Source organism: Leptodactylus fuscus, unplaced genomic scaffold, assembly GCF_031893055.1.
Source record: "Leptodactylus fuscus isolate aLepFus1 unplaced genomic scaffold, aLepFus1.hap2 HAP2_SCAFFOLD_406, whole genome shotgun sequence".
Classification (NCBI taxonomy): Eukaryota; Metazoa; Chordata; class Amphibia; order Anura; family Leptodactylidae; genus Leptodactylus; species Leptodactylus fuscus.
Genome location: NW_027440430.1, coordinates 9,436 through 33,412, shown reverse-complemented (window position 1 = coordinate 33,412; position 23,977 = coordinate 9,436). Strand labels below are relative to the sequence as shown.

At 47.4% G+C, this 23,977-nt stretch overlaps 1 protein-coding gene across 1 annotated transcript in view; it reads left to right on the top strand.

Moving 5' to 3' along the window:
- The window catches only part of EXTL3 (exostosin like glycosyltransferase 3), a 31,280-nt gene extending 13,381 nt beyond the window's left edge, over positions 1–17,899 (top strand). The window contains exons 2-5 of the mRNA XM_075261800.1: positions 9,994–10,121; positions 14,709–14,853; positions 14,971–15,099; positions 17,008–17,899. Coding sequence (XP_075117901.1) covers positions 9,994–10,121; positions 14,709–14,853; positions 14,971–15,099; positions 17,008–17,217 — 612 coding nt within the window. The 3' untranslated portion in view covers positions 17,218–17,899. The remainder of the gene's footprint in view (positions 1–9,993; positions 10,122–14,708; positions 14,854–14,970; positions 15,100–17,007) is intronic.
- Positions 17,900–23,977: the final 6,078 nt, after the last annotated feature.

Sequence of the window (23,977 nt, the reverse complement as noted above, 5' to 3'; positions counted from 1 at the left end):
CAGGAAAGAATTGCCGTGCTGAAAGGCAAAAAGGCCAGTGGCCCTGACGGCATCCTACCAGAGATGATCAAATACAGCCCTCCAGCAATACACGCGGCACTGGCAAAGCTATTCACCCTCGTGCTCAATGCTGGACACTTCCCCGAAGACTGGAACAAAGGGCTCATAACCCCCATCTACAAGAATGGGGACCAATATGACCCCAACAACTACAGAGGGATCTGCGTCAGCAGCACGCTAGGGAAACTGTTCAACAGCATCATCAATAACAGAATCCTCACCTTCCTCACACAACACGGGGTCCTCAGCAAGAGCCAAACAGGGTTCATGCCAAACCACCGCACCACAGACCATATCTACACCCTGCACAGCCTCATCAAGACGCACGTCCACAACACCAGAAGAGGCAAGATATTCGCCTGCTTCGTGGACTTTAAGAAGGCGTTTGATTCAGTATGGCACCCAGGCCTACTTCTAAAACTCCTAGAGAGTGGAATAGGAGGAAGAACGTACGACGTCATCAAGAGCTCCTACACCGGAAACCAGTGCAGTGTGAAGGTGAATGGGAAAAGGACAGCATACTTCCAACAGGCCCGAGGGGTCAGACAAGGCTGTAGCCTGAGCCCAACGCTCTTCAACATCTATATCAATGAACTGGCTACAGCCCTGGAGACCTCACAAATCCCAGGCCTCACCCTGAACAATCGAGAGGTGAAGTTCCTGCTATACGCCGATGACCTCCTACTCCTGGCCCCCACCGAGAAAGACCTCCAAGAAAGCCTGTCAGTGCTGGAAAAATTCAGCACCACATGGGCCCTACCCATCAACCAGAAGAAGACCAAAATCATGGTATTCCAGAAGAAGGGCCACAATAAAGCCTCCACCACCCCACAATTCACACTGAACGGCTCCACACTGGAGAAAACCAACAGCTACACCTACCTGGGGCTGGAGCTCAGCCAATCAGGAAGCTTCAAAGCAGCAATAGAAACCCTGAAAGCAAAAGCCTGCAGAACCTTCTACGCCATCAGAAGACAACTGTACCACCTCAAACCACCGGTGAGGGTCTGGATGAAGATATTTGACGCTGTCATCTCCCCGATCCTTCTCTATGGCAGTGAGGTTTGGGGCCCAGCCACCTACCCAGACCAGTCAAGGTGGGATTCCAGCCCAACAGAGAACTTCCACCTGGAGTTCTGCAAATACCTGCTACATGTCCATCGCAACACCACCAACATAGCCTGCAGGGCAGAGCTAGGCAGACTCCCCCTATGGCTCACCATACAGAAGAGGGCGCTAGCTTTCCAGGCACACATCCAGGGGAGCAAGCCTGACTCCTACCACCACCAAGCATGGCTAAGCCACCTGAGCAAACCAGACATTCAACAACCAAACAGCAGCCAACCACAAACCAAAAACTCCAACAGATGATAACCAAGGCCGAAATAAAGGCGACCACAGAGGCAAACAGAGAGCAGTACATTGAAGAATGGAGAAACGAAATAAATAACTCCAAGAAACTCACCGTGTACCAATCCCTACAAAGGGACTACACCATGGCCACCTACCTGGAGAGAATACGCCACCCCAAGCACAGACAGACCCTGAGCCGATACAGACTGAGCGCCCACAACCTAGAGATAGAGACGGGGCGATACAGACAGACGTACAAGCCACGGGAGAAGAGACTGTGCCAGCACTGTGACCAGGGGGCCCTGGAAGACGAGACCCACTTCCTGCTACACTGCACCAAATACTCAGCTATGAGGGCCGTCTACTACCAAAGACTCTCTGCCCACATCCCAGACTTCATATCTGCAGACGAGAAGAGGAAACTCTACATCCTACTGGGAGAAGAAGAGGCCACTGTGGAGATCGCTGCCCAATACGTGTCCAGCTGTCACCAAACAAGAGGAAGATGAGACTCCATGGACTGTTATATTTATCCCAAAACACCCGCCCCACCCACCTCCCCATATAGCAGTCACCAACGAAGAGGAAGATGAGACTCCATGGACTGTTATAACCGAACCCCCCCCCCCCATACCCACCACCCACCCAACCCAACTCCCCCCCCCCACCCACCCACTTTACTAGCTTTGGCAATGCCAAATACCTATCCGGACGTGCCAATAAAGCATTTTTTGATTTGATTTGATATAGTAGTTATATTCTTGTACATAGGAGGTAGTATTATAGTAGTTATATTCTTGTACATAGGAGTAGTATTATAGTAGTTATATTCTTGTACATAGGAGTAGTATTATAGTAGTTATATTCTTGTACATAGGAGGTAGTATTATAGTAGTTATATTCTTGTACATAGGAGCAGTATTAGAGTAGTTATATTCTTGTACATAGGGGCAGTATTATAGTAGTTATATTCTTGTACATAGGAGTAGTATTATAGTAGTTGTATTCTTGTACATAGGAGTAGTATTATAGTAGTTATATTCTTGTACATAGGAGTAGTATTATAGTAGTTATATTCTTGTACATAGGAGTAGTATTATAGTAGTTATATTCTTGTACATAGGAGCAGTATTATAGTAGTTATATTCTTGTACATAGGGGGTAGTATTATAGTAGTTATATTCTTGTACATAGGAGTAGTATTATAGTAGTTATATTCTTGTACATAGGAGCAGTATTATAGTAGTTATATTCTTGTACATAGGGGGTAGTATTATAGTAGTTATATTCTTGTACATCGGAGTAGTATTATAGTAGTTATATTCTTGTACATAGGAGTAGTATTATAGTAGTTATATTCTTGTACATAGGGGGTAGTATTATAGTAGTTATATTCTTGTACATCGGAGTAGTATTATAGTAGTTATATTCTTGTACATAGGAGTAGTATTATAGTAGTTATATTCTTGTACATAGGAGTAGTATTATAGTAGTTATATTCTTGTATATAGGAGCAGTATTATAGTAGTTATATTCTTGTACATAGGAGCAGTATTATAGTAGTTATATTCTTGTACATAGGGGTAGTATTATAGTAGTTATATTCTTGTACATAGGAGTAGTATTATAGTAGTTATATTCTTGTACATAGGAGCAGTATTATAGTTATAGTTTTCTCGTTTTGTGACTTTTAACAAGGAATTATTAATGGAATATTTCCATAAGAGATTTGTGTGACCAGGTTGGGGCTGTCAGGTACAGGTTATAATAGATGAGACACATTTATTAATTACATTGTGGAATTCTGTTGTGATTTCGAGTCTGTTTTATCTCATTTGCTTCATATCGTTCTAGAGCAATGCAAAGTATGCTAGGGCAGCACAATAGACACAAGGGAGATAACACTGTACTCTTGTTACTGCTGTGGTGCAGATAGCTCTTTAAAAATTTAAAGACGACCTGAGATGAGTCCCTCTAAGAGTGTCCTACTTTTGTGCCTAGAATTGTTCTTCCTAGCGACAGTCAGCAAGCCTGGTTACCATCCACACCTGACAACTATAACACATGGCAAGACATTAGTAATGTATGCAGAATAGTGAGTGCAGCTCTGGAGTATAATACAGGATAAGTAATGTAATGTATGTACACAGTGACTGTACCAGCAGAATAGTGAGCGCAGCTCTGGAGTATAATACAGGATAAGTAATTAATGTATGTACACAGTGACTGTACCAGCAGAATAGTGAGCGCAGCTCTGGAGTATAATACAGGATAAGTAATGTATGTACACAGTGACTGTACCAGCAGAATAGTGAGCGCAGCTCTGGAGTATAATACAGGATAAGTAATGTAATGTATGTACACAGTGACTGTACCAGCAGAATAGTGAGCGCAGCTCTGGAGTATAATACAGGATAAGTAATGTAATGTATGTACACAGTGACTGTACCAGCAGAATAGTGAGCGCAGCTCTGGAGTATAATACAGGATAAGTAATGTAATGTATGTACACAGTGACTGTACCAGCAGAATAGTGAGCGCAGCTCTGGAGTATAATACAGGATAAGTAATGTAATGTATGTACACAGTGACTGTACCAGCAGAATAGTGAGCGCAGCTCTGGAGTATAATACAGGATAAGTAATGTAATGTATGTACACAGTGACTGTACCAGCAGAATAGTGAGCGCAGCTCTGGAGTATAATACAGGATAAGTAATGTAATGTATGTACACAGTGACTGTACCAGCAGAATAGTGAGCGCAGCTCTGGAGTATAATACAGGATAAGTAATGTAATGTATGTACACAGTGACTGTACCAGCAGAATAGTGAGCGCAGCTCTGGAGTATAATACAGGATAAGTAATGTAATGTATGTACACAGTGACTGTACCAGCAGAATAGTGAGCGCAGCTCTGGAGTATAATACAGGATAAGTAATGTAATGTATGTACACAGTGACTGTACCAGCAGAATAGTGAGCGCAGCTCTGGAGTATAATACAGGATAAGTAATGTAATGTATGTACACAGTGACTGTACCAGCAGAATAGTGAGCGCAGCTCTGGAGTATAATACAGGATATAACTGAGTGGGGCAGATTTATGAAGACTGGTAGTACTTCTGGCAGTCTTCATAGGTGCACATCATATAACAGTGTGCATGCTCGGCCAGGTCTGTCACAGTTCCAGGTTATCTTTAGTCTTGTGTTAGTTAGGTGGTTATATAATGTGATGGGGGGGGGGGGTCTGCATTCTCCATGTTAATTGCTCTCTGTACGTGCACTAGACCTGGGGGGCCGCGCTATTTGTAGGGCTTGATAGATGACACTAGTTATGTATGTGCGGAGTTGCTGGTTCTGCAGTCTTAGCAGCTCCTGTAGAAGTGGTAATGAGGGGGGGGACGTCCTGCAGTGAGGCGCACATCAGGTGTAGGGTGACCTTTCCTATATGGGACTGGTTTATAGATCTGCGGCATACGCTGCACCATGTACCTGTATGTTCTCCTGGCATTGAGCGGTTATGTCATTACCTGGGTATATTGTGACGACATGCGGTGATCTCCTGGCATTGAGCTTACGCCATTGTGTGAGGTCGTGGCTGCAGAGGAATAGGCCGCAGTTAGTATCTTGTATGACGTGGCCTGTAATGGGGCCAATAACCGACCTCTGCGACCTTTCCCTCCGCTCCATGTTTATATACCTTCTGCAAATATTCATGATTCACATGTCTGGTTCTGGTTTAACCCCTGTGGTGCTGGAGAGGTGTGCCATGCTAAGGGTTAGTGGACTCTACCGGTATCTTCAGGTTTGATGTGCCATGAATGGGATATATATATATATATATATATATATATATATATATATATATATATACGCCAGTGCAAGTATTTGTTGATTTATTGGGACTTTAGGAAAGCTGTGTGATCTTAATCACTATCAGCGCTGAGGATTTTGTGAATGGGCAGGAGGGTTTCCTGCCGGGGGAGGTTTTGGCTTGGTCTCCTATCAGTAATATGAATTAGGCAGATTACCAGGGACGAGGAGCGCCCAATGGCCCGCCCCCCCCCCCCCCCCCCCCTCCCCTCCTTACTGCTGGAGATGCCAGGCAGCGCTGTCACATGATGCCCGAGGCACGCCGTCCACCGGGGCCAGCGCGAAGATGCCGGGATCAGCACAATGTCACTGACACGCTTATCCCCTGCTGAAGTGGCGGCTCCTGCTCTCGCTTAGTTTTAATAAAAGCCATTGCTTGTAGAGCTTGGGTATAGAGACCTGTGCCAGCGGGCGGGAGCGGAGGGAACTCATATCCTACGGGGCAGAAGAGTATTCATATCATACAAGGCAGGAATGGGATAATCCTTTTCTACAGGGCGGCAGCAGAGGGTCATAGTGTCCTGCAGGGCGGCAGCAGAGGGTCATAGTGTCCTGCAGGGCGGCAGCAGAGGGTCATAGTGTCCTGCAGGGCGGCAGCAGAGGGTCATCGCATCCTGCTGGGCGGCAGCAGAGGGTCATAGTGTCCTGCAGGGCGGCAGCAGAGGGTCATAGTGTCCTGCAGGGCGGCAGCAGAGGGTCATAGTGTCCTGCAGGGCGGCAGCAGAGGGTCATCGCATCCTGCTGGGCGGCAGCAGAGGGTCGTCGCGTCCTGCAAGGTGGCAGCAGAGGGTCAACGTGTCCTGCAGGGCGGCAGCAGAGGGTCACAGTGTCCTGCAGGGCGGCAGCAGAGGGTCAACGTGTCCTGCAGGGCGGCAGCAGAGGGTCACAGTGTCCTGCAGGGCGGCAGCAGAGGGTCAACGTGTCCTGCAGGGCGGCAGCAGAGGGTCACAGTGTCCTGCAGGGCGGCAGCAGAGGGTCATAGTGTCCTGCAGGGCGGCAGCAGAGGGTCGTCGCGTCCTGCAGGGCGGCAACAGTAGGTCATAGTGTCCTGCAGGGCGGCAGCAGAGGGTCACAGTGTCCTGCAGGGCGGCAGCAGAGGGCCATAGTGTCCTGCAGGGCGGCAGCAGAGGGTCACAGTGTCCTGTAGGGCGGCAGCAGAGGGTCACAGTGTCCTGCAGGGCGGCAGCAGAGGGCCATAGTGTCCTGCAGGGCGGCAGCAGAGGGTCACAGTGTCCTGCAGGGCGGCAGCAGAGGGTCATAGTGTCCTGCAGGGCGGCAGCAGAGGGTCACAGTGTCGTGCAGGGCGGCAGCAGAGGGCCATAGTGTCGTGCAGGGCGTCAGCAGAGGGCCATAGTGTCCTGCAGGGCGGCAGCAGAGGGTCACAGTGTCCTGCAGGGCGGCAGCAGAGGGTCATAGTGTCCTGCAGGGCGGCAGCAGAGGGTCACAGTGTCCTGCAGGGCGGCAGCAGAGGGTCATAGTGTCCTGCAGGGCGGCAGCAGAGGGTCATAGTGTCCTGCAGGGCGGCAGCAGAGGGTCATAGTGTCCTGCAGGGCGGCAGCAGAGGGTCACAGTGTCGTGCAGGGCGGCAGCAGAGGGCCATAGTGTCGTGCAGGGCGTCAGCAGAGGGCCATAGTGTCCTGCAGGGCGGCAGCAGAGGGTCACCGTGTCCTGCAGGGCGGCAGCAGAGGGTCATAGTGTCCTGCAGGGCGGCAGCAGAGGGTCACAGTGTCGTGCAGGGCGGCAGCAGAGGGTCATAGTGTCCTGCAGGGCGGCAGCAGAGGGTCACAGTGTCCTGCAGGGCGGCAGCAGAGGGTCACAGTGTCCTGCAGGGCGGCAGCAGAGGGTCACCGTGTCCTGCAGGGCGGCAGCAGAGGGTCAACGTGTCCTGCAGGGCGGCAGCAGAGGGTAATCCACCAATGACCTATGTCTGCTGCACCTATGGGCTAACTACTGTACAAGGCTGTAGATTTGCCTGGCCGTGTGAGCTGGGTATCAGAAGACTGGCATTTATCATAGGAGGGATTCCCAGTTATCTGATATTACCAGCACCAGGATTCCTGAAGATCTTATAATAGTAGAGCCCGTCTTTCTTTAAGGGTCCGTTCACATCTGCATTTGGGCCTTTCCGGTCCCCTCTCCTCATGAAAAATGCAGAGTTGTAAGTCTTGCACGGACCCCAGAAACTGAACAGACCCCATTCTAGTCTATGGGGTCTGCAGGTTAGGTAACAACCTCTGTATGGGGATTAGGTTTCCCGGAAACCCGAACGCAGATGTGAACCGGGCCTATTATATGCATTGAATAAAGAGTTTGTTACAGTGCATCGGTGGACATCAGGGCAGGTTTTGTATGTTCTTGTCACTGACCGGTAGCAGATATAAGTCCCTGCCATGTATACGGCTTTTTCCTCCTCCTGGCTCTCGCTCCGTCCCCTTTGTTCTTGTGTCTGACGCGTTTTGCTGCATTCCTCACATCAGTCCTGTGTCATTCCAGGTCAATAAATCTCAGCGCCGGCTCTTATTGCTAACCTGCCGCTACACGCCCGTTACCTTTCCGCACGGTCTCCCGCCTCTACCCCCCAGCTATGCTTCTCCGCTGTGGGAATCCTGCTACCTTATTCCTGCCGCTCACGGACTTGTATGGCTTGTTATAGGAAGAGGTGGAATAAATGGCAGATCAGTTCTGTGCCCAAACTAAGGAGACCCTAAGGCCTGTACTGTCACGGCCAGATTTCTGGGAAGTCTGAGATAACTTAAAGGAACTCTCCATTTTATTTTCGCAAAATTATGGTTAATACATCCAGAAGAGATGGGATAGGGTTAAAGTCCTGACTGTCTTGCCTTCAGATAGGGTGAAAATCTTGCAACTACGCTGTGACTACTGGGAAGGAATTGTGGGAATAGGTGGTTGTGGGGGGGAAATAGGTGGTCGGGATTGAAGGTTATATAACTACATGGGGTGGGTCCTGCTATGACTGCTTAGGGGAGTCACACCATGGCAAAGATAGTGGCTGTTATGGGATTGGGTGGGGATATATGACTATGATATTCTGCAGTGACTAGTAGGGGTAGTGGGAGGGAGAATAGCTGTTCTCTACCCATCCAAGAATCACATCATGGCCAAGAAAGCATTCGGCATGGGATTGAGGGGCATATAGAACTCCTAAGCACATAATGAGGACTCTGCTGTGACTAGTAGGGGGAATGGGAGGGAGGAGAGGTGTTCTCTACCCATCCAAGAATCACATCATGGCCAAGAAAGTATTCGGCATGGGATTGAGGGGGTTATAGAACTCCTAAGCACATAATGAGGGCTCTGCTGTGACTAGTAGGGGGAATGGGAGGGAGGATAGGTGTTCTCTACCCATCCAAGAATCACATCACGGCCAAGAAAGTATTCGGCATGGGATTGAGGGGGTTATAGAACTCCTAAGCACATAATGAGGGCTCTGCTGTGACTAGTAGGGGGAATGGGAGGAAAGATGGATGAGTCAGACCATGGCAAAGTATGTGTAGATTTTGCATGGTGGGGTACTGATATTGCTCTATACCACCCCCTACTACTAAGGGATGAGACCATTTTTACTATTATTTGATGGCACCGCTGTGATACCTATTGCAAGTTCTGTTCTGACTACTGGGGAGCACAAGTCATATGTAAGGCCAGATATACACAATCTGCTTCACACCTCCCCTTACACCTAATACTTCGGTTGAAGGTTTGCTAGAAAACTTACTCTTGCTTGCAGCAGATTATCTATTCCTCTTCTATCCATAGACTTCTATGGCACCTGTAATATGACACCTCTGTGACTCGGGTGACAAAGATGGATTCCGCAAGAATTGAGATTAAGTATCAATTTAGGAGGGAGGGGAGGGAAAAAAGGAGTCGGAGAAGTGGAGAAGGGAGCATTTTTCTCTGATAAGGTTCTTAGACTCACTTATACTATTGAATTATTGAACACCGGTGACTGGATTGGATAAGACTGGGCCGTAGTGAGGCTTGGCACGTCTGCCCCCTGACTGACTCTCCAGGGAGTATTGGAGTCTTCCCCCGTGCACCGCGCTGCCCGCCGCCGGACCTCGTCCTCCTGTAGTAGATAAGTTTGGAGTGAAGTCACGCTCGCACGTGCAGGCTCCTGGCGATGAGAAGCGAATCTGTGTGTTTAACATATATATAGAGTCTGTGCAGAGCTGATAGCGCACCCCCCCTATCGCTGACATAATTACATCCCCCAGCCACGCGGCACGGAGGGGGCACTTCATGCCAATATCAAACTTGCCTACGCCGTGACTGCTGCCTATATGATGTAGAGCCTCGTACACACAGGAGAGTATGCAGCATTGACTGCAAGCTATAGGACAGGCCCCGCACTCAGCTTTTCTATGACCTGGAATGGCTGATAACGGAGAACAATACGTAGCTGTCTTACAAGCAGCCTCTCCACAACCTCAAAGGTGAAATACACCCGTCCTATGGTCAACAGAGAACGGATAACAGAGGACAATAGATACATTATATATACATTTACAAGGAACCCGTCACCATGTTTGTGGCTTTGAAGCCACCAGTATATCTGTATTTTGCTGCGTGTACCTGTACGTGGTTATTGTTATGGTTTCCATAGAGGTTGTCTTTATTGTGTGTTGTTCTGAGCAGTGTGTGATATGTGCCATGTGATGTGACGGCATTATCCTCCTCCTACAGGTGGTGCGTACAGAGAAGAACAGTCTTAATAATCGCTTCCTTCCCTGGGATGAGATCGAGACCGAGGCCGTGCTCTCCATTGATGATGACGCTCACCTCCGGCACGATGAGATCATGTTTGGCTTCCGGTAAGTTCCTTGTTCAGACCTGGCCTGATGTGTTATATTGTCTGTTACATGCTCTGTACTGATCCTAAGTTACATCCTGTATTATACTCCAGAGCTGCGCTCACTATTCTGCTGGTGCAGTCACTGTGTACATACATTACATTACATTACTTATCCTGTATTATACTCCAGAGCTGCGCTCACTATTCTGCTGGTACTCTCACTGTATATATACATTACATTACATTACTTATCCTGTATTATACTCCAGAGCTGCACTCACTATTCTGCTGGTACAGTCACTGTGTACATACATTATATTACTTATCCTGTATTATACTGCAGAGCTGCGCTCACTATTCTGCTGGTACAGTCACTGTGTACATACATTACATTACTTATCCTGTACTGATCCTGAGTTACATCCTGTATTATACTCCAGAGCTGCGCTCACTATTCTGCTGGTACAGTCACTGTGTACATACATTACATTACTTATCCTGTATTATACTCCAGAGCTGCGCTCACTATTCTGCTGGTGCAGTCACTGTGTACATACATTACATTACTTATCCTGTATTATACTCCAGAGCTGTGCTCACTATTCTGCTGGTACAGTCACTGTGTACATACATTACATTACTTATCCTGTATTATACTCCAGAGCTGTGCTCACTATTCTGCTGGTGCAGTCACTGTGTACATACATTACATTACTTATCCTGTATTATACTGCAGAGCTGCGCTCACTATTCTGCTGGTGCAGTCACTGTGTACATACATTACATTACTTATCCTGTACTGATCCTGAGTTACATCCTGTATTATACTCCAGAGCTGCGCTCACTATTCTGCTGGTACAGTCACTGTGTACATACATTATATTACTTATCCTGTATTATACTCCAGAGCTGCGCTCACTATTCTGCTGGTACAGTCACTGTGTACATACATTATATTACTTATCCTGTATTATACTCCAGAGCAGTGCTCACTATTCTGCTGGTGCAGTCACTGTGTACATACATTACATTACTTATCCTGTATTATACTCCAGAGCTGCGCTCACTATTCTGCTGGTACAGTCACTGTGTACATACATTACATTACTTATCCTGTACTGATCCTGAGTTATATACTGTATTATACTCCAGAGCAGTGCTCACTATTCTGCTGGTACAGTCACTGTGTACATACATTACATTACTTATCCTGTATTATACTCCAGAGCTGCGCTCACTATTCTGCTGGTGCAGTCACTGTGTACATACATTACATTACTTATCCTGTATTATACTCCAGAGCTGCGCTCACTATTCTGCTGGTGCAGTCACTGTGTACATACATTACATTACTTATCCTGTATTATACTCCAGAGCTGCGCTCACTATTCTGCTAGTACAGTCACTGTGTACATACATTATATTACTTATCCTGTATTATACTCCAGAGCTGCGCTCACTATTATGCTAGTTGCTGTTAGATTTCAGCTCTGGATCTTGTATAAATGGTAGTTGTACACTGGCAGACCCTTATTTCTAATTCTGCATGCAATGGAAGCATCAATTCTTCTATGCTCAGTGTCCTGGCACAGGAGCGCCTCCTCTTGCCCTAGTGATATATTACACCCCTGCTATCTCTCCTTTGTATACATAGATGAGGAGAAGTTATTTTCCTTACATTCATGTCCCTTACACTGAGAATCTGTGCCGCCCTCTAGTGGTGAAGCCTCAGCGGTGCAGCCCTCTATATCCTATGAGCACAGACGCCATACTCTAGATTCCCCGTGGACATGTCTGTACAGTAGACAGCTCACTGCCAGGTGTTGCAACTTTTTGTGTTGAAATTACCTTCAGCCATAAAATCTTGCTGCCAGCGCTGTGTGGGTGATATAAACATGGCGGCGCGGAGGCCGACTCTGCCAGAGGCGTTGTTTTTCTGCAGAATAAAAGTTATATTGTGTTAGAGAGGAGGAGGAGGCATCGTAACCGCGCACATAGCCAGGGGGCAAGGACACGAGGCCCCATGGGATGATTCGGCAGCAGTACTGAGTAAATAACTCGCTTCCAGCACAGAGAGGGTTAATGTTATCTAATTATAGACAAATATCTGGTTGTAGTTCCAGGATCCAGAGGTGCGGGGTAAGACATGGTGAGGGGTGGGAGACGTGAAGAGGCTGCACTGCTGCAAACCGGCTGTTCAGGGTTAGAGCAATATGACTGCTTTATTCCAGAAAGAGCGCCACCTCTGTCTACAGGTCATGTCAGGTATCACTGCTGCAGCAACCAACACATCCCACCCTGAAGTGCTCATTATTACCTGACCACCTGATCTTCTCCGCCTGATTTTCCTCCTCATCCTCGCTTTTCTTTCCTTCTCCTCTTCTCCGCTTTTCTTTCCTTCTCCTCTTCTCCGCTTTTTCTTTTTTTGTCTTGTCTTCTCTTCTTACTTTCTCCTCCTCATTCTGTAGTTTTTGTTTGTTTTGTTTTGTTTTTAATGTAGATTATGAGCCCCATGTAGAGATCACAATGTACATTTTTCTCTATCAGTATGTCTGTGGAGTATGGGAGGAAATCCACACAAACACTGGGAGAACATACAAACTCCTTGCAGATGTTTTTGTCCTTGGCAGGATTTGAACCCAGGACTCCAGGGCTGCAAGGCTAACTAGTGTAGATTCGAATAGTAGATTAGAATACCTCGCTCCATAGAAATGCATGTAAGCAGCCGGCACTTAACCCCTTGGTGTTCAGCTGCGTACATGCATGCCTATGGGAGCGGAGGTATTCGACAAATAGATTCGAATACTATTCACTCATCAGTAGTGCTAACCACTGAGCCACCATGTTGCCTGGTTTTCTGTTTTTTCTCCTCCCATGTCATCATCTTCTGCTTCCTCTCTGCTCCCTTCTTGTCTTTTTCTCAGCTTTTTCTGTTCCTACTCTTCTTCCTGTTTCTTTTCCTTCCTTCCTTCCTTTGTCCTCTTTCTTTCTTCCTTCCTTCCTCTGTCCTCTTTTTCTTCCTTCCTCTCTTCACCTTTTCTTCCTTTGTTCTGTCCTTCCTCCTCCTCCTTCTTCCCCTGTCCTCTTTCCCTCTTCCTCTGTCCTACCCCTTCTTCCCCTGTCCTCTTTCCTTCTTCCTTTGTCTCTGTTCTCCTTCTTCCTTTGTCCTCTGTCCTCCTTCTTCCTTTGTCCTCTGTCCTCCTTCCTTTTTCCCTTGTCCACTGTCCTCCTTCCTTTGTTCTCTTCCTTCTCTCTTTGTCCTCTATCCTCCTCCTTCCCTCCTTTGTCCTCTTTCCTTTGTCCACTGTCCTCCTTCCTTTGTTCTCCTCCTTCTTCCTTTGTCCTCTGTCCTCCTTTCTTCTTCCTTTGTCCTCCTTCTTCCTTTGTCCTCCTTTCTTCTTCCTTTGTCCACTGTCCTCCCTTCTTCCTTTGTCCTCCTTCCTTCTTCCTTTGTCCTTCTCCTTCTTCTTTTGTCCTTCTCTTCCCTCCTTTGTCCTTCTCCTTCTTCCTTTGTCCACTGTCCTCATCCCTTCTTCCTTTGTCCTCCTTCCTTCTTCCTTTGTCCTCCTTCCTTCTTCCTTTGTCCTCCTTCCTTCTTCCTTTGTCCTCCTTCCTTCTTCCTTTGTCCTCCTTCCTTCTTCCTTTGTCCTCCTTCCTCCTCCTTCCTTCCTCCTCCTTCCTTCTTCCTTTGTCCACTGTCCTCCTCCCTTCTTCCTTTGTCCACTGTCCTCCTTCCTTTGACCACTGTCCTCCTTCCTTTGTCCTCTGTCCTCCTTCCTTTGTCCTCTGTCCTCCTTCCTTTGTCCTCCTTCCTTTGTCCTTCTCCTCCTTCCTTTGTTCTCGGTCTTCCCTCCTTCCTCCTCCTTCTTCCTTTTCTCCCAGCTGTTCCCAGTCCTGAGGATACAGGGGCCCCGGCTCTTGTACTGTGGCCCTTTTGGTTGTTTCCTGGAGTGTTGTCCATTCCCTGTGCTGAGGGTTATCAGGCCACCACAATATAGGAATAACTCTGTGACTTGGCCCGTAGCGCTGTGCACCCTTCATTCCTACTATCTGCTGGCTCCTGATAGTTGGCCCCCTGACTGATGATAAAGCGACGCTGTATTGTGCGCTGACACCAGCCCTGGCCGCAGACCGTACAGCTGGTTTAGTATATAGCGGTGTATGATGGCTGACCACACAGGGTAACCAGCTGTACGGTAATCTATGGAGACCCCATGCCAGTGTTCAGACCTGACTCCCCCCGGTACTGCACGAAGCTCATTATTTATATCTGCCCGTAGCTGAGAGCCTACGGAAACCGTCCTGATATCTCATCTCCATAACATATCATCCTAACGATAGTCTGAGGAGAGCGGCGGCCATTAATATCTGTAATGAGCTCCTCGTCCGCGCCTTGGTTCTTGGGGCCTTGCCTGAGATGAATATACGGTATACTGAAGATGTATATGAGAAGAGGGGGAGCTGTATATTGTGTACATGGATGGGGGGGTGCCGTATATTGTATGTATAGATGGCGGGGGCTGCAATGTATATGGGTGGAGGGTATGTTGTGTATTGTATCACGGACTGTACATACAATGTATCACGTGTCCTGTCTTCTCTGTAGGGTCTGGAGAGAGGCCAGAGACCGCATTGTGGGCTTCCCTGGACGCTACCATGCCTGGGACATCCCCCACCAGTCCTGGCTCTACAACTCCAACTACTCATGTGAGCTGTCCATGGTGCTGACCGGAGCCGCCTTCTTTCACAAGGTATGTGGGGGTTGTAAGACTTGTCCAGCCCAAATTTATGGGGCAGCTTTCTATCCCTGGAGACCCCTCCCCATGTTTCATACCAGCTAGCTGACCGTCTGCCGTCTCCTCCCCCAGTACTACGCCTATCTATACTCCTACGTTATGCCACAAGCTATCCGGGACATGGTGGACGAGTATATCAACTGCGAGGACATCGCCATGAACTTCCTGGTCTCCCACATCACCAGGAAACCTCCCATCAAGGTGAGTGCCGGCGTTCCCTGCTCCCCATCGTGTGCACGAAGGCTTATTGACCGCCCGCCATCACTGCGCTATTTCTGTCGCTCCCCGCTCGCCGCCTGCTTACAGCTCCCTAATGCATGTAAATACTTTGTAATTGACTGAAGCAGCGGCTGCCGGGCAGGTGTCCAGGTCTGAGCCGGGAGGGATGGCCGCCCTCTGCGCCCACCAGGGAGGATTTATCCTCTCTCGCTCCAGATCATTTCAGCATCGAGCTGCAAAACTGCTGCATCATTACTTCTCCTAATGGAGGCCAAATCGTAAGATCTCCACATCCTACAAGGAGCTTTGTCTCCTGGCCTCCTCCTTAGTTGTAGTTTGTTTGCTGGCAGGCCCTTTGCTTCAATGCAGATGATGAAAAAGTAGTTCTGCCTCTTCCTACTTTTTGTTCCTCCATGCTATATAATTGCCCCCTCCTTTTTGTCCCCCCACACTGACAACTTCCTTTTGTCCTTGCACACTATAAGGCCCCCCAATATAATGACCCTCTCCTTTTTGTCTATCCACTCTATAATGGCCCCTTATACACCCTCCTCACTGTAATGGCCTCCTCCCTTTTCTCCCTCCACTCTATAATGGCCCCCCCCCCCCTTTATATTCGCTCCTCACTATAATGGCCTCCTCCTTTTTGTCTGTCCACTCTATAATGGCCTCCTCCCTTTTGTCCGTCCACACTATAATGGCCTCCTCCCTTTTCTCCCTCCTCACTATAATGGCCCCCTCCCTTTTGTCCGTCCACTCTATAATGCCCCCCCCCCTTATATTCCCTCCTCACTATAATGGCCTCCTCCCTTTTCTCCCTCCACTCAATAATGGCCTCCTCCCTTTTCTCCCTCCACTCTATAATGCCCCCCTAATCCCTCCTCACTATGATGGCCTCCTCCCTTTTGTCCTTCCACACCATAATGGCCCCCAGCAGCATAATGGCCTCCTCCCTTATGTTCCCTCCTCACTATAATGGCCTCCTCCCTTTTCTCCCTCCACTCTATAATGCCCCCCCCCCCCCCTAATCCCTCCTCACTATAATGGCCTCTTCCCTTTTGTCCATCAACACTATAATGGCCTCCTCCCTTTTGTCCTTCCACACTATAATGGCCCCCAGCAGTATAATGGCCTCCTCCCTTTTCTCCCTCCTCACTATAATGGCCTCCTCCCTTTTCTCCCTCCACTCTATAATGGCCTCCTCCCTTTTCTCCCTCCTCACTATAATGGCCTCCTCCCTTTTCTCCCTCCACTCTATAATGGCCTCCTCCCTTTTCTCCCTCCTCACTATAATGGCCTCCTCCCTTTTTTCCCTCCACACTATAATGGCCCCCTCCCTTTTCTCCCTCCACTCTATAATGGCCTCCTCCCTTTTGTCCGTCCACTCTATAATGGCCTCCTCCCTTTTGTCTGTCCACTCTATAATGGCCTCCTCCCTTTTGTCCGTCCACACTAATGGCCCCCTCCTTTTTGTCCGTCCACACTATAATGGCCTCCTCCCTTTTGTCCGTCCACACTATAATGGCCTCCTCCCTTTTGTCCGTTCACTCTATAATGGCCTCCTCCCTTTTGTCCGTCCACTCTATAATGGCCTCCTCCCTTTTGTCCCTTTTAGATTCATTCAAAGATAGCAAGCAGAGATCTTAGTTCATTCCCATGAATGTTTTTGTCGTCATTTAAAGGCGATCTCCCGTCGTCTCTAAATCCGGGTTATTGGGATTCCAGAATCTGTCGTGTTAAAGGAACACGTTTACAAACTCTGCCTGACTTCTACAGCTATAGAAATGGATTTATTAGTGTTTATCTGAGAATGGGCGGAGTTTAGACAAGTGGGAGGGACTACTGAACAAAGCTATGTACTGATGACAGTAATTTTACCGATTATTACAGGTGACCTCCCGCTGGACCTTCCGCTGCCCCGGCTGCCCTCAGGCTCTCTCCCACGACGACTCGCACTTCCACGAGCGACACAAATGCATTAACTTTTTCGTTAAGGTGTATGGCTACATGCCGCTCTTATACACCCAGTTCCGCGTGGACTCCGTTCTCTTCAAGACTCGGCTTCCCCACGACAAGACGAAATGCTTCAAGTTTATTTGAAGACGTCGTCGGATCCCGTCCACCACGGAAAGGGGCGTCTTCCCGATGTCTTGCTTCCAAGACGTTGCCTCAAGTATTCTCTAGTCTTAAATAAAAAAAAACGGAAAAAGTTGAACTCTAGGACCATAAGTACTCAAAAAATCCCAGGATACACTGAAGGAGATGACTGTCCAGTGGGGTTTTTTATTTTCTGTAAATTAGAATTTTAAGGGGTTGTTTTTAGGTTTGTTTTTTTTTTGCCATGCAAATATTTTACATTTGTGTGGTGAAGCTTTACCAAGATGGCGGCTCGATTCGTGTTTGACCCTCTTCTGATTCCAAAAATTTCCCGTATGTTTTTGTTTTTTTTCCCCAAAACACTCACCGGACTCTCAAACTCAAAGCAAAGGCTTTGGACTCTCAGCCCACACTGGAGATCGCAACGCACAAAACTGCCAACCCCAACGTCCATGCTCGACCCTCCGACCCGGCTCGCCACCACCAACCCTCAAAATTGCCCCCCTCCGCCTACAGCTAGGTCCCGTAAAGCACAGAAGAATCGCCACGTCATCCTCCGATTCACCTTTGTACATTTAATAAATTGCTGTACAGCTCGACAGATGTAGACAATGTATTTAGGAAATTTTTGGAATTTTTTTTTTTTTTTCGGGCAAGTTAAGTGGTTACTGTTTACAGTCATAGACATTGATGGCGGCGAATCACACGTTGGATCAGAAGCGGACTGTACCATTGTACTAGACTCCAGCGGCGGTCGCCGGAGACGTTTTACTCTACCGGGTACGAATATGTTGCCGGTATTAAAGGAGGAAAAAAAAAATCCATTTTCTAGGATTAGTGATGTAGTCTAAACCTGTGGTAATTACTTATCTTTTTCTTTTAATTTTATTATTTTTACGCTCGACAAGCAAAAGTTGAATAAAAACTGTCGGTGAATACTGAATGTTTTGAAAATTAAAAAAAAAAAAAATTAATGGATTGAAATTAAAAAAAAAAAAAAATCAAAAATTTAAAGGGGAGGTCCAAAGATTGGAAATCAAGTCACTGTCTGTGCAAGTTAGGTTGAGCCCGTGCCAATGTATGTAAAGTGGTAAGTATATGTCAAAGACCAAGCACAATCTTTGAACCAAGGTGATGGCTACTTTACTGGGAGGAGCCATTTTGGGAGTGGGATTAAAGGGGCGCCTATATTTTCTGATTTCTGGGCAGGACGATATTGTCATTGAAGTGAGTGATTGGAACATCGAAAAAGCTGTCCCCGTGTGCCATACTTACATGGGGAGAATATGATTTTTACATATGTTCGTGGTCACCTTCAAGTAAAAAGTTGCGCTAATTTTTAAGCTGCCGTCTCCTTTACTTCCTTCATTTTTAGATGTACTGATGTTCAGTTTACAAAGTCTTCGTTGTCTAGAATTTTCTCGTGGTCCTGAACTAGCCAGAAATGATATGCTCCTTGTATTTCAGCAGAACAGCCGGCTAAGTATAGGAGTTACACAGGCTCTACGGCAGCAATATGGTTGGAATTTTTTCGACAAATTATATAGAAAGTTGCTCAAATTTTGCATTTAAGGAGTTAATGAACAATAAAATACTATGTCCATGGGGAACAGCTACTGTCTCCTTTAACGGGGTCTGATATATGGGTGACTGGAGCACTATATATCCTTTGGAACCCCTTTAATCCAGTTGATCTATGCAGATGTCCAGCTCAGAAGTTGGGTGTGCAATGGTTTTGCCCACATCACTTTCCGGCTTATCATAAAATTACAACATCTATAGGTAGTAGTATACAGTGTATAATGTAGTGGCTACCTGCGGCCACCACTAGGGAAACCCTACTACATCCTAATATCACTGTATACGGCAGACTCGTTAGCTCCTCCTAGTGGTGGATGCTGGTACCATGTTATCTGCCAGGTTGAGCTTATTGTAGGGGAAATCTCTGCAGATAAAGCCTTACGTGGCACCTGCGTGGTGGAGGGTACGACTACTTGGCTACAAGGTAAGGGGCTCACGTGACCTACGGACCTGACCATTGGATCTCTGCTTCACTCGTTTCGACTGTACCCCTGATCATTGGTAGGACACAGCTCACTTGTATCTTACTATATACCCGATTACTGAGGTGGGAAAGATCTGCACCAAACATTCTCCGCAAGAACAACATGAAAATATGGAAACCATCATCAAGCAGGTTGATTGCTGATTATGGATCTTGGCAAAAAAAAATTCATTTTTAATATCAATGTATTAAATCACGAACCCATGATGATATTTAACCCCAAAGTCTGAGTTGCATGTACATAGCTTGTTTGCGTATCCTTGCATGTAATGTAGATAGATCAGTCAACGGCATCTTGTTGACTGTTTCCGGGTAGCAACTTATCATCATATTTAGCTTGCAACTCTGTAATTTCTGAGGCCTACAGCGAGGGCAGAGATGAGTCCCATTCCCTTCACTGCATTTCAGTTTTACCCTTTAAGGTGTCCTGTCCCTTTAAGACTCTGCAGACGGTAGAAATAATGGCCGCTTCCTGTAGTGTTTCTTTCTGAACTTACATCAAAATGAACAAGTCCGTGGACGACCATAAAGTCGCGCCGGCTGCGACACTTCGGTAATTGGCGGCTGAGCCATCGGCCTGATACATTTGCAAACAAAAAGCCGATCGGTGGTTTAATAGGTGGGAAAGTGTCTGAGCGCTCGGATTGTCTCCCTCCATTGATTTTATATCCGCAGTAAAACTGCGCTGCATCAACTCCGAGAGAAAATTACCACAGACTCCTGCGGGAGGGGAAACTACAAAGAAAGCAAAGTCAAAAACATTCAAAACTTCTACAAACAGGAACGTCTTACGAGGTCTGATAGGAAATAGTCCATGTCTCAGCCGGCTGTGGCAATACTGCAACCCCCAGCATGAGTGTATCCTGTAATATATCCCTGGTCATCTACGATGTTTCATGTCCCTGGTGGGCTAGAGGGTTTATTATATTGTCTGCTGGTCCAGGGAATATTCTGTAATATCTCTAGTCATCTAGGATGCTTCATGTCCCTGGTGGTCTAGGGTGTATTCTGAGATATCCCTGGTCATCTAGGATGTTTCATGTACCTGGTGGTCTAGAGCAGTGATGGAGAACCTTTTAGAGACCGAGTGCCCAAACTGCAACCCAAAACCCACTAATCTATCACAAAGTGCCAACACAGGAATTTAACCTTAATAATATGCGGATCCACAATTGCACACAATTACAGACCTGCAAAATATGATCATTCGAATGGGGCTTTATAGAGCTTTCTGCTCCACAGTGACCCCCACACAGTATAATCTGCTCCACTGTAAGCCCCACACAGTATAATCTGCTTCACAGTGGTCCCCACACAGTATAATCTGCTCCACAGTGACCCCCGCACAGTATAATCTGCTCCACAGTGACCCCCACACAGTATAATCTGCTCCACAGTGACCCCCACACAGTATAATCTGCTGGACAGTGGCCCCTACACAGTATAATCTGCTGCACAGTGGCCCCCCGCACAGTATAATTGCTCCACAGTGGCCTCCACACAGTATAATCTGCTTCACAGTGGCCCCCACACAGTATAATCAGCTGCACAGTGACCCCCACACAGTATAATCAGCTGCACAGTGGTCCCCACACAGTATAATCAGCTGCACAGTGGTCCCCACACAGTATAATCTGCTGCATAGTGGTCCCCACACAGTATAATCTGCTCCACAGTGGTCCCCACACAGTATAATCTGCTGCACAGTGGTCCCCACACAGTATAATCTGCTGCATAGTGGCCCCCACACAGTATAATCTGCTCCACAGTGACCCCCACACAGTATAATCTGCTCCACAGTGACCCCCGCACAGTATAATCTGCTCCACAGTGACCCCCGCACAGTATAATCTGCTGCATAGTGGCCCCCACACAGTATAATCTGCTCCACAGTGACCCCCACACAGTATAATCTGCTCCACAGTGACCCCCGCACAGTATAATCTGCTGGACAGTGGCCCCTACACAGTATAATCTGCTGCACAGTGGCCCCCCGCACAGTATAATTGCTCCACAGTGGCCTCCACACAGTATAATCTGCTTCACAGTGGCCCCCACACAGTATAATCAGCTGCACAGTGACCCCCACACAGTATAATCAGCTGCACAGTGGTCCCCACACAGTATAATCAGCTGCACAGTGGTCCCCACACAGTATAATCAGCTGCACAATGGTCCCCACACAGTATAATCTGCTGCATAGTGGTCCCCACACAGTATAATCTGCTCCACAGTGGTCCCCACACAGTATAATCTGCTGCATAGTGGCCCCCACACAGTATAATCTGCTCCACAGTGGTCCCCACACAGTATAATCTGTTCCACGGAGGGGTGCCCAAAAAGAGGGCTCTGAATGCCACCTCTGGCACCCGTGCCATAGGTTCGCCATCACGGTTCTAGAGGGTTTATTATAATACCAGCTGATCTAAGGCATCTCCTTGACCATCTAGGATGTTTCATGTCCCTAGTGATCTAGAGGGTTTGCTATAATATGAGTTAGTCTAGGGTATATTCTGTAATATCCCTAGTCATCTCGGATGTTTGATGCCCCTGGTGGTCTAGGATGTGTCCCTAGATATCCTTGACCATCTATAATGTTTCATGTCCCTGTTGAGTTAGTGAGTTTATAATAATACCAGCTGGTCCAGGGTGTATCCTGAGATATCTCTGGTCATCTAGGATGTTTCATGTCCCTGGTGGTCTAGAGGGTTTCTCATAACACCAGTTGGTCTAAGTTATCCCTTTGTATGCCCCTGGTGGTCTAGGTTGTATTCTGAGATGTCCTTGGCCATCTATAATGTCTTATGCCCATGGTGGTCTAGATGGTTTACTATAATATCCGCTGGTCTAGGGTGTATTCTGAGATATCCCTGGCACCTATGATGTTTCATGTCCCTGGTGGCCTAGAGGGTTTATTATATTGTCTGGTCTAGGGTATATCCTTGACCATCTAGGTCATGTTTCTGGCGGTCTAGACGGTTTACTATAATGTCAGCTAATCTAGGGTATATTCTGTAATACCCCTGGTTATCTGGTAGTCTAGGATGTATCCTGAGATATCCTTGACCAGCTATGATGTTTCATGTCCCTGGTGAGTTAGAGGGTTTATTATAACATAGGCTAGTCCAGAGTGTAGCCTGAGATATCCCGGGTCATCTAGGATGTTTGTTGTCCCTGGTGGTCTAGAGGGTTTATTACAACATCAGTAGCTCTAGGGTGTAGCCTGAGATATCCCTGGTCTTCTAGGATGTTTCATGTCCCTGGTGGTCTAGAGGGTTTATTATAACATTAGCTGATCTAAGACATCTCCTTGACCATCTAGGATGTTTCATGTTCCTAGTGGGCTAGAGGGCTTACTATAATATCAGCTGGTCTAGGATGTTTCATGTCCCTGGTGGTCTAGCAAAAAGTCTTCTCAGACACTATTAATTCTCAAAACGTGACTGGTTGGAGGTCCATATAGAGCAGAGAGAAGGCCAGGGTGCACCAGGGGTTAATAGCCCTAGAGACCCTCTTCGGTCTGGAGAGTTTCTAGCACTTTCCTTGAGCAGTTCTATGTTCCCTTTAGAAGTCACGGCTGGAGGAGAAGCATCTGCGACTTCCTTGCATGTCCCCTCCGTCCCCGCAGGGCTCCTTCTTTATGAGGCGGCCTCGTAATTGGAAGCCGAGTGTTACTTTCCCTTCGAGCAGGTGACAATTTATTTTTCCGCTTGCCTGGCAGTGCCATGGTAAATAACAGCGCGACGCCAGGTACCAGCCATTACTTGTCTGCACAAGATCTGCACCGGTAATGATCAACTCGTCAGCGTGAAGGTCCCGCAGCGCTTATGGCCGCCGTATATCGTGCACTGAGCTACTACACGGGCCAAGGTCTGGCTGCAAATGGGCTTTTATGCTGGTGCTAATGTTAGTTTATTGCTTATTTTCTACCCCAGTCACATCCAAAGCTGCATTCAAACCTCCCCGAAGCACCCATTTTAGAGTCAGAGTGCAAACCAGCATGAGTGTGCTGCAGCTTTGGATGTGACTGGAGTACAAAATCCTCCACTAGGTGGTGCCATCCATACATTAAAGGGCTTGTACCACAAATTAAAGTTAACGTATGAATAGGGCAGGGGTATCAGTTTAGGATTTGATTATAGGCACCCCCCCACACACTCATCGAGTCCGGACCCCCACCAATGTATAGTATAGGTATATATTCATATACCAAGCGGACATTTTTGCAATGATCGGATTTGGACAGGTCACATTAACCCCCCAGTATTCATAGACGACTACGCCGCCCCTATTTAGAGCCGATCGTAAATATTCATTTTACCGAAATTTGTAGAAATAATATATTTGCCATATTTAAAAAGAAAAAACATTTTTTACACAAAGAGTTAAAAATATTCTACATGTGCTGTACAGAAGTGCAGAGCTCCAGATATGGCGCCCCTCCGCCCATCCCCAATACCAGCCAGTGGTCGATCAGTCTTATCACACAGCGCCCTCTGCTGGCCACCACTAGAATTGTGTCTGCTCCACATTGTGATCTGCAGGTCCCATCCTCTAGAACTTCTGTAGGAACTTGAGGACCATGTCCCGGAGTCGGACCCTCAGGCGCTCGTCGTGTTCACAGATGATGTGTGTGGAGTCTTCCTCAAACTGGATGAGAGTGTCGGCCTCCTGGAGGTGCACGATGTGACCCTTGGT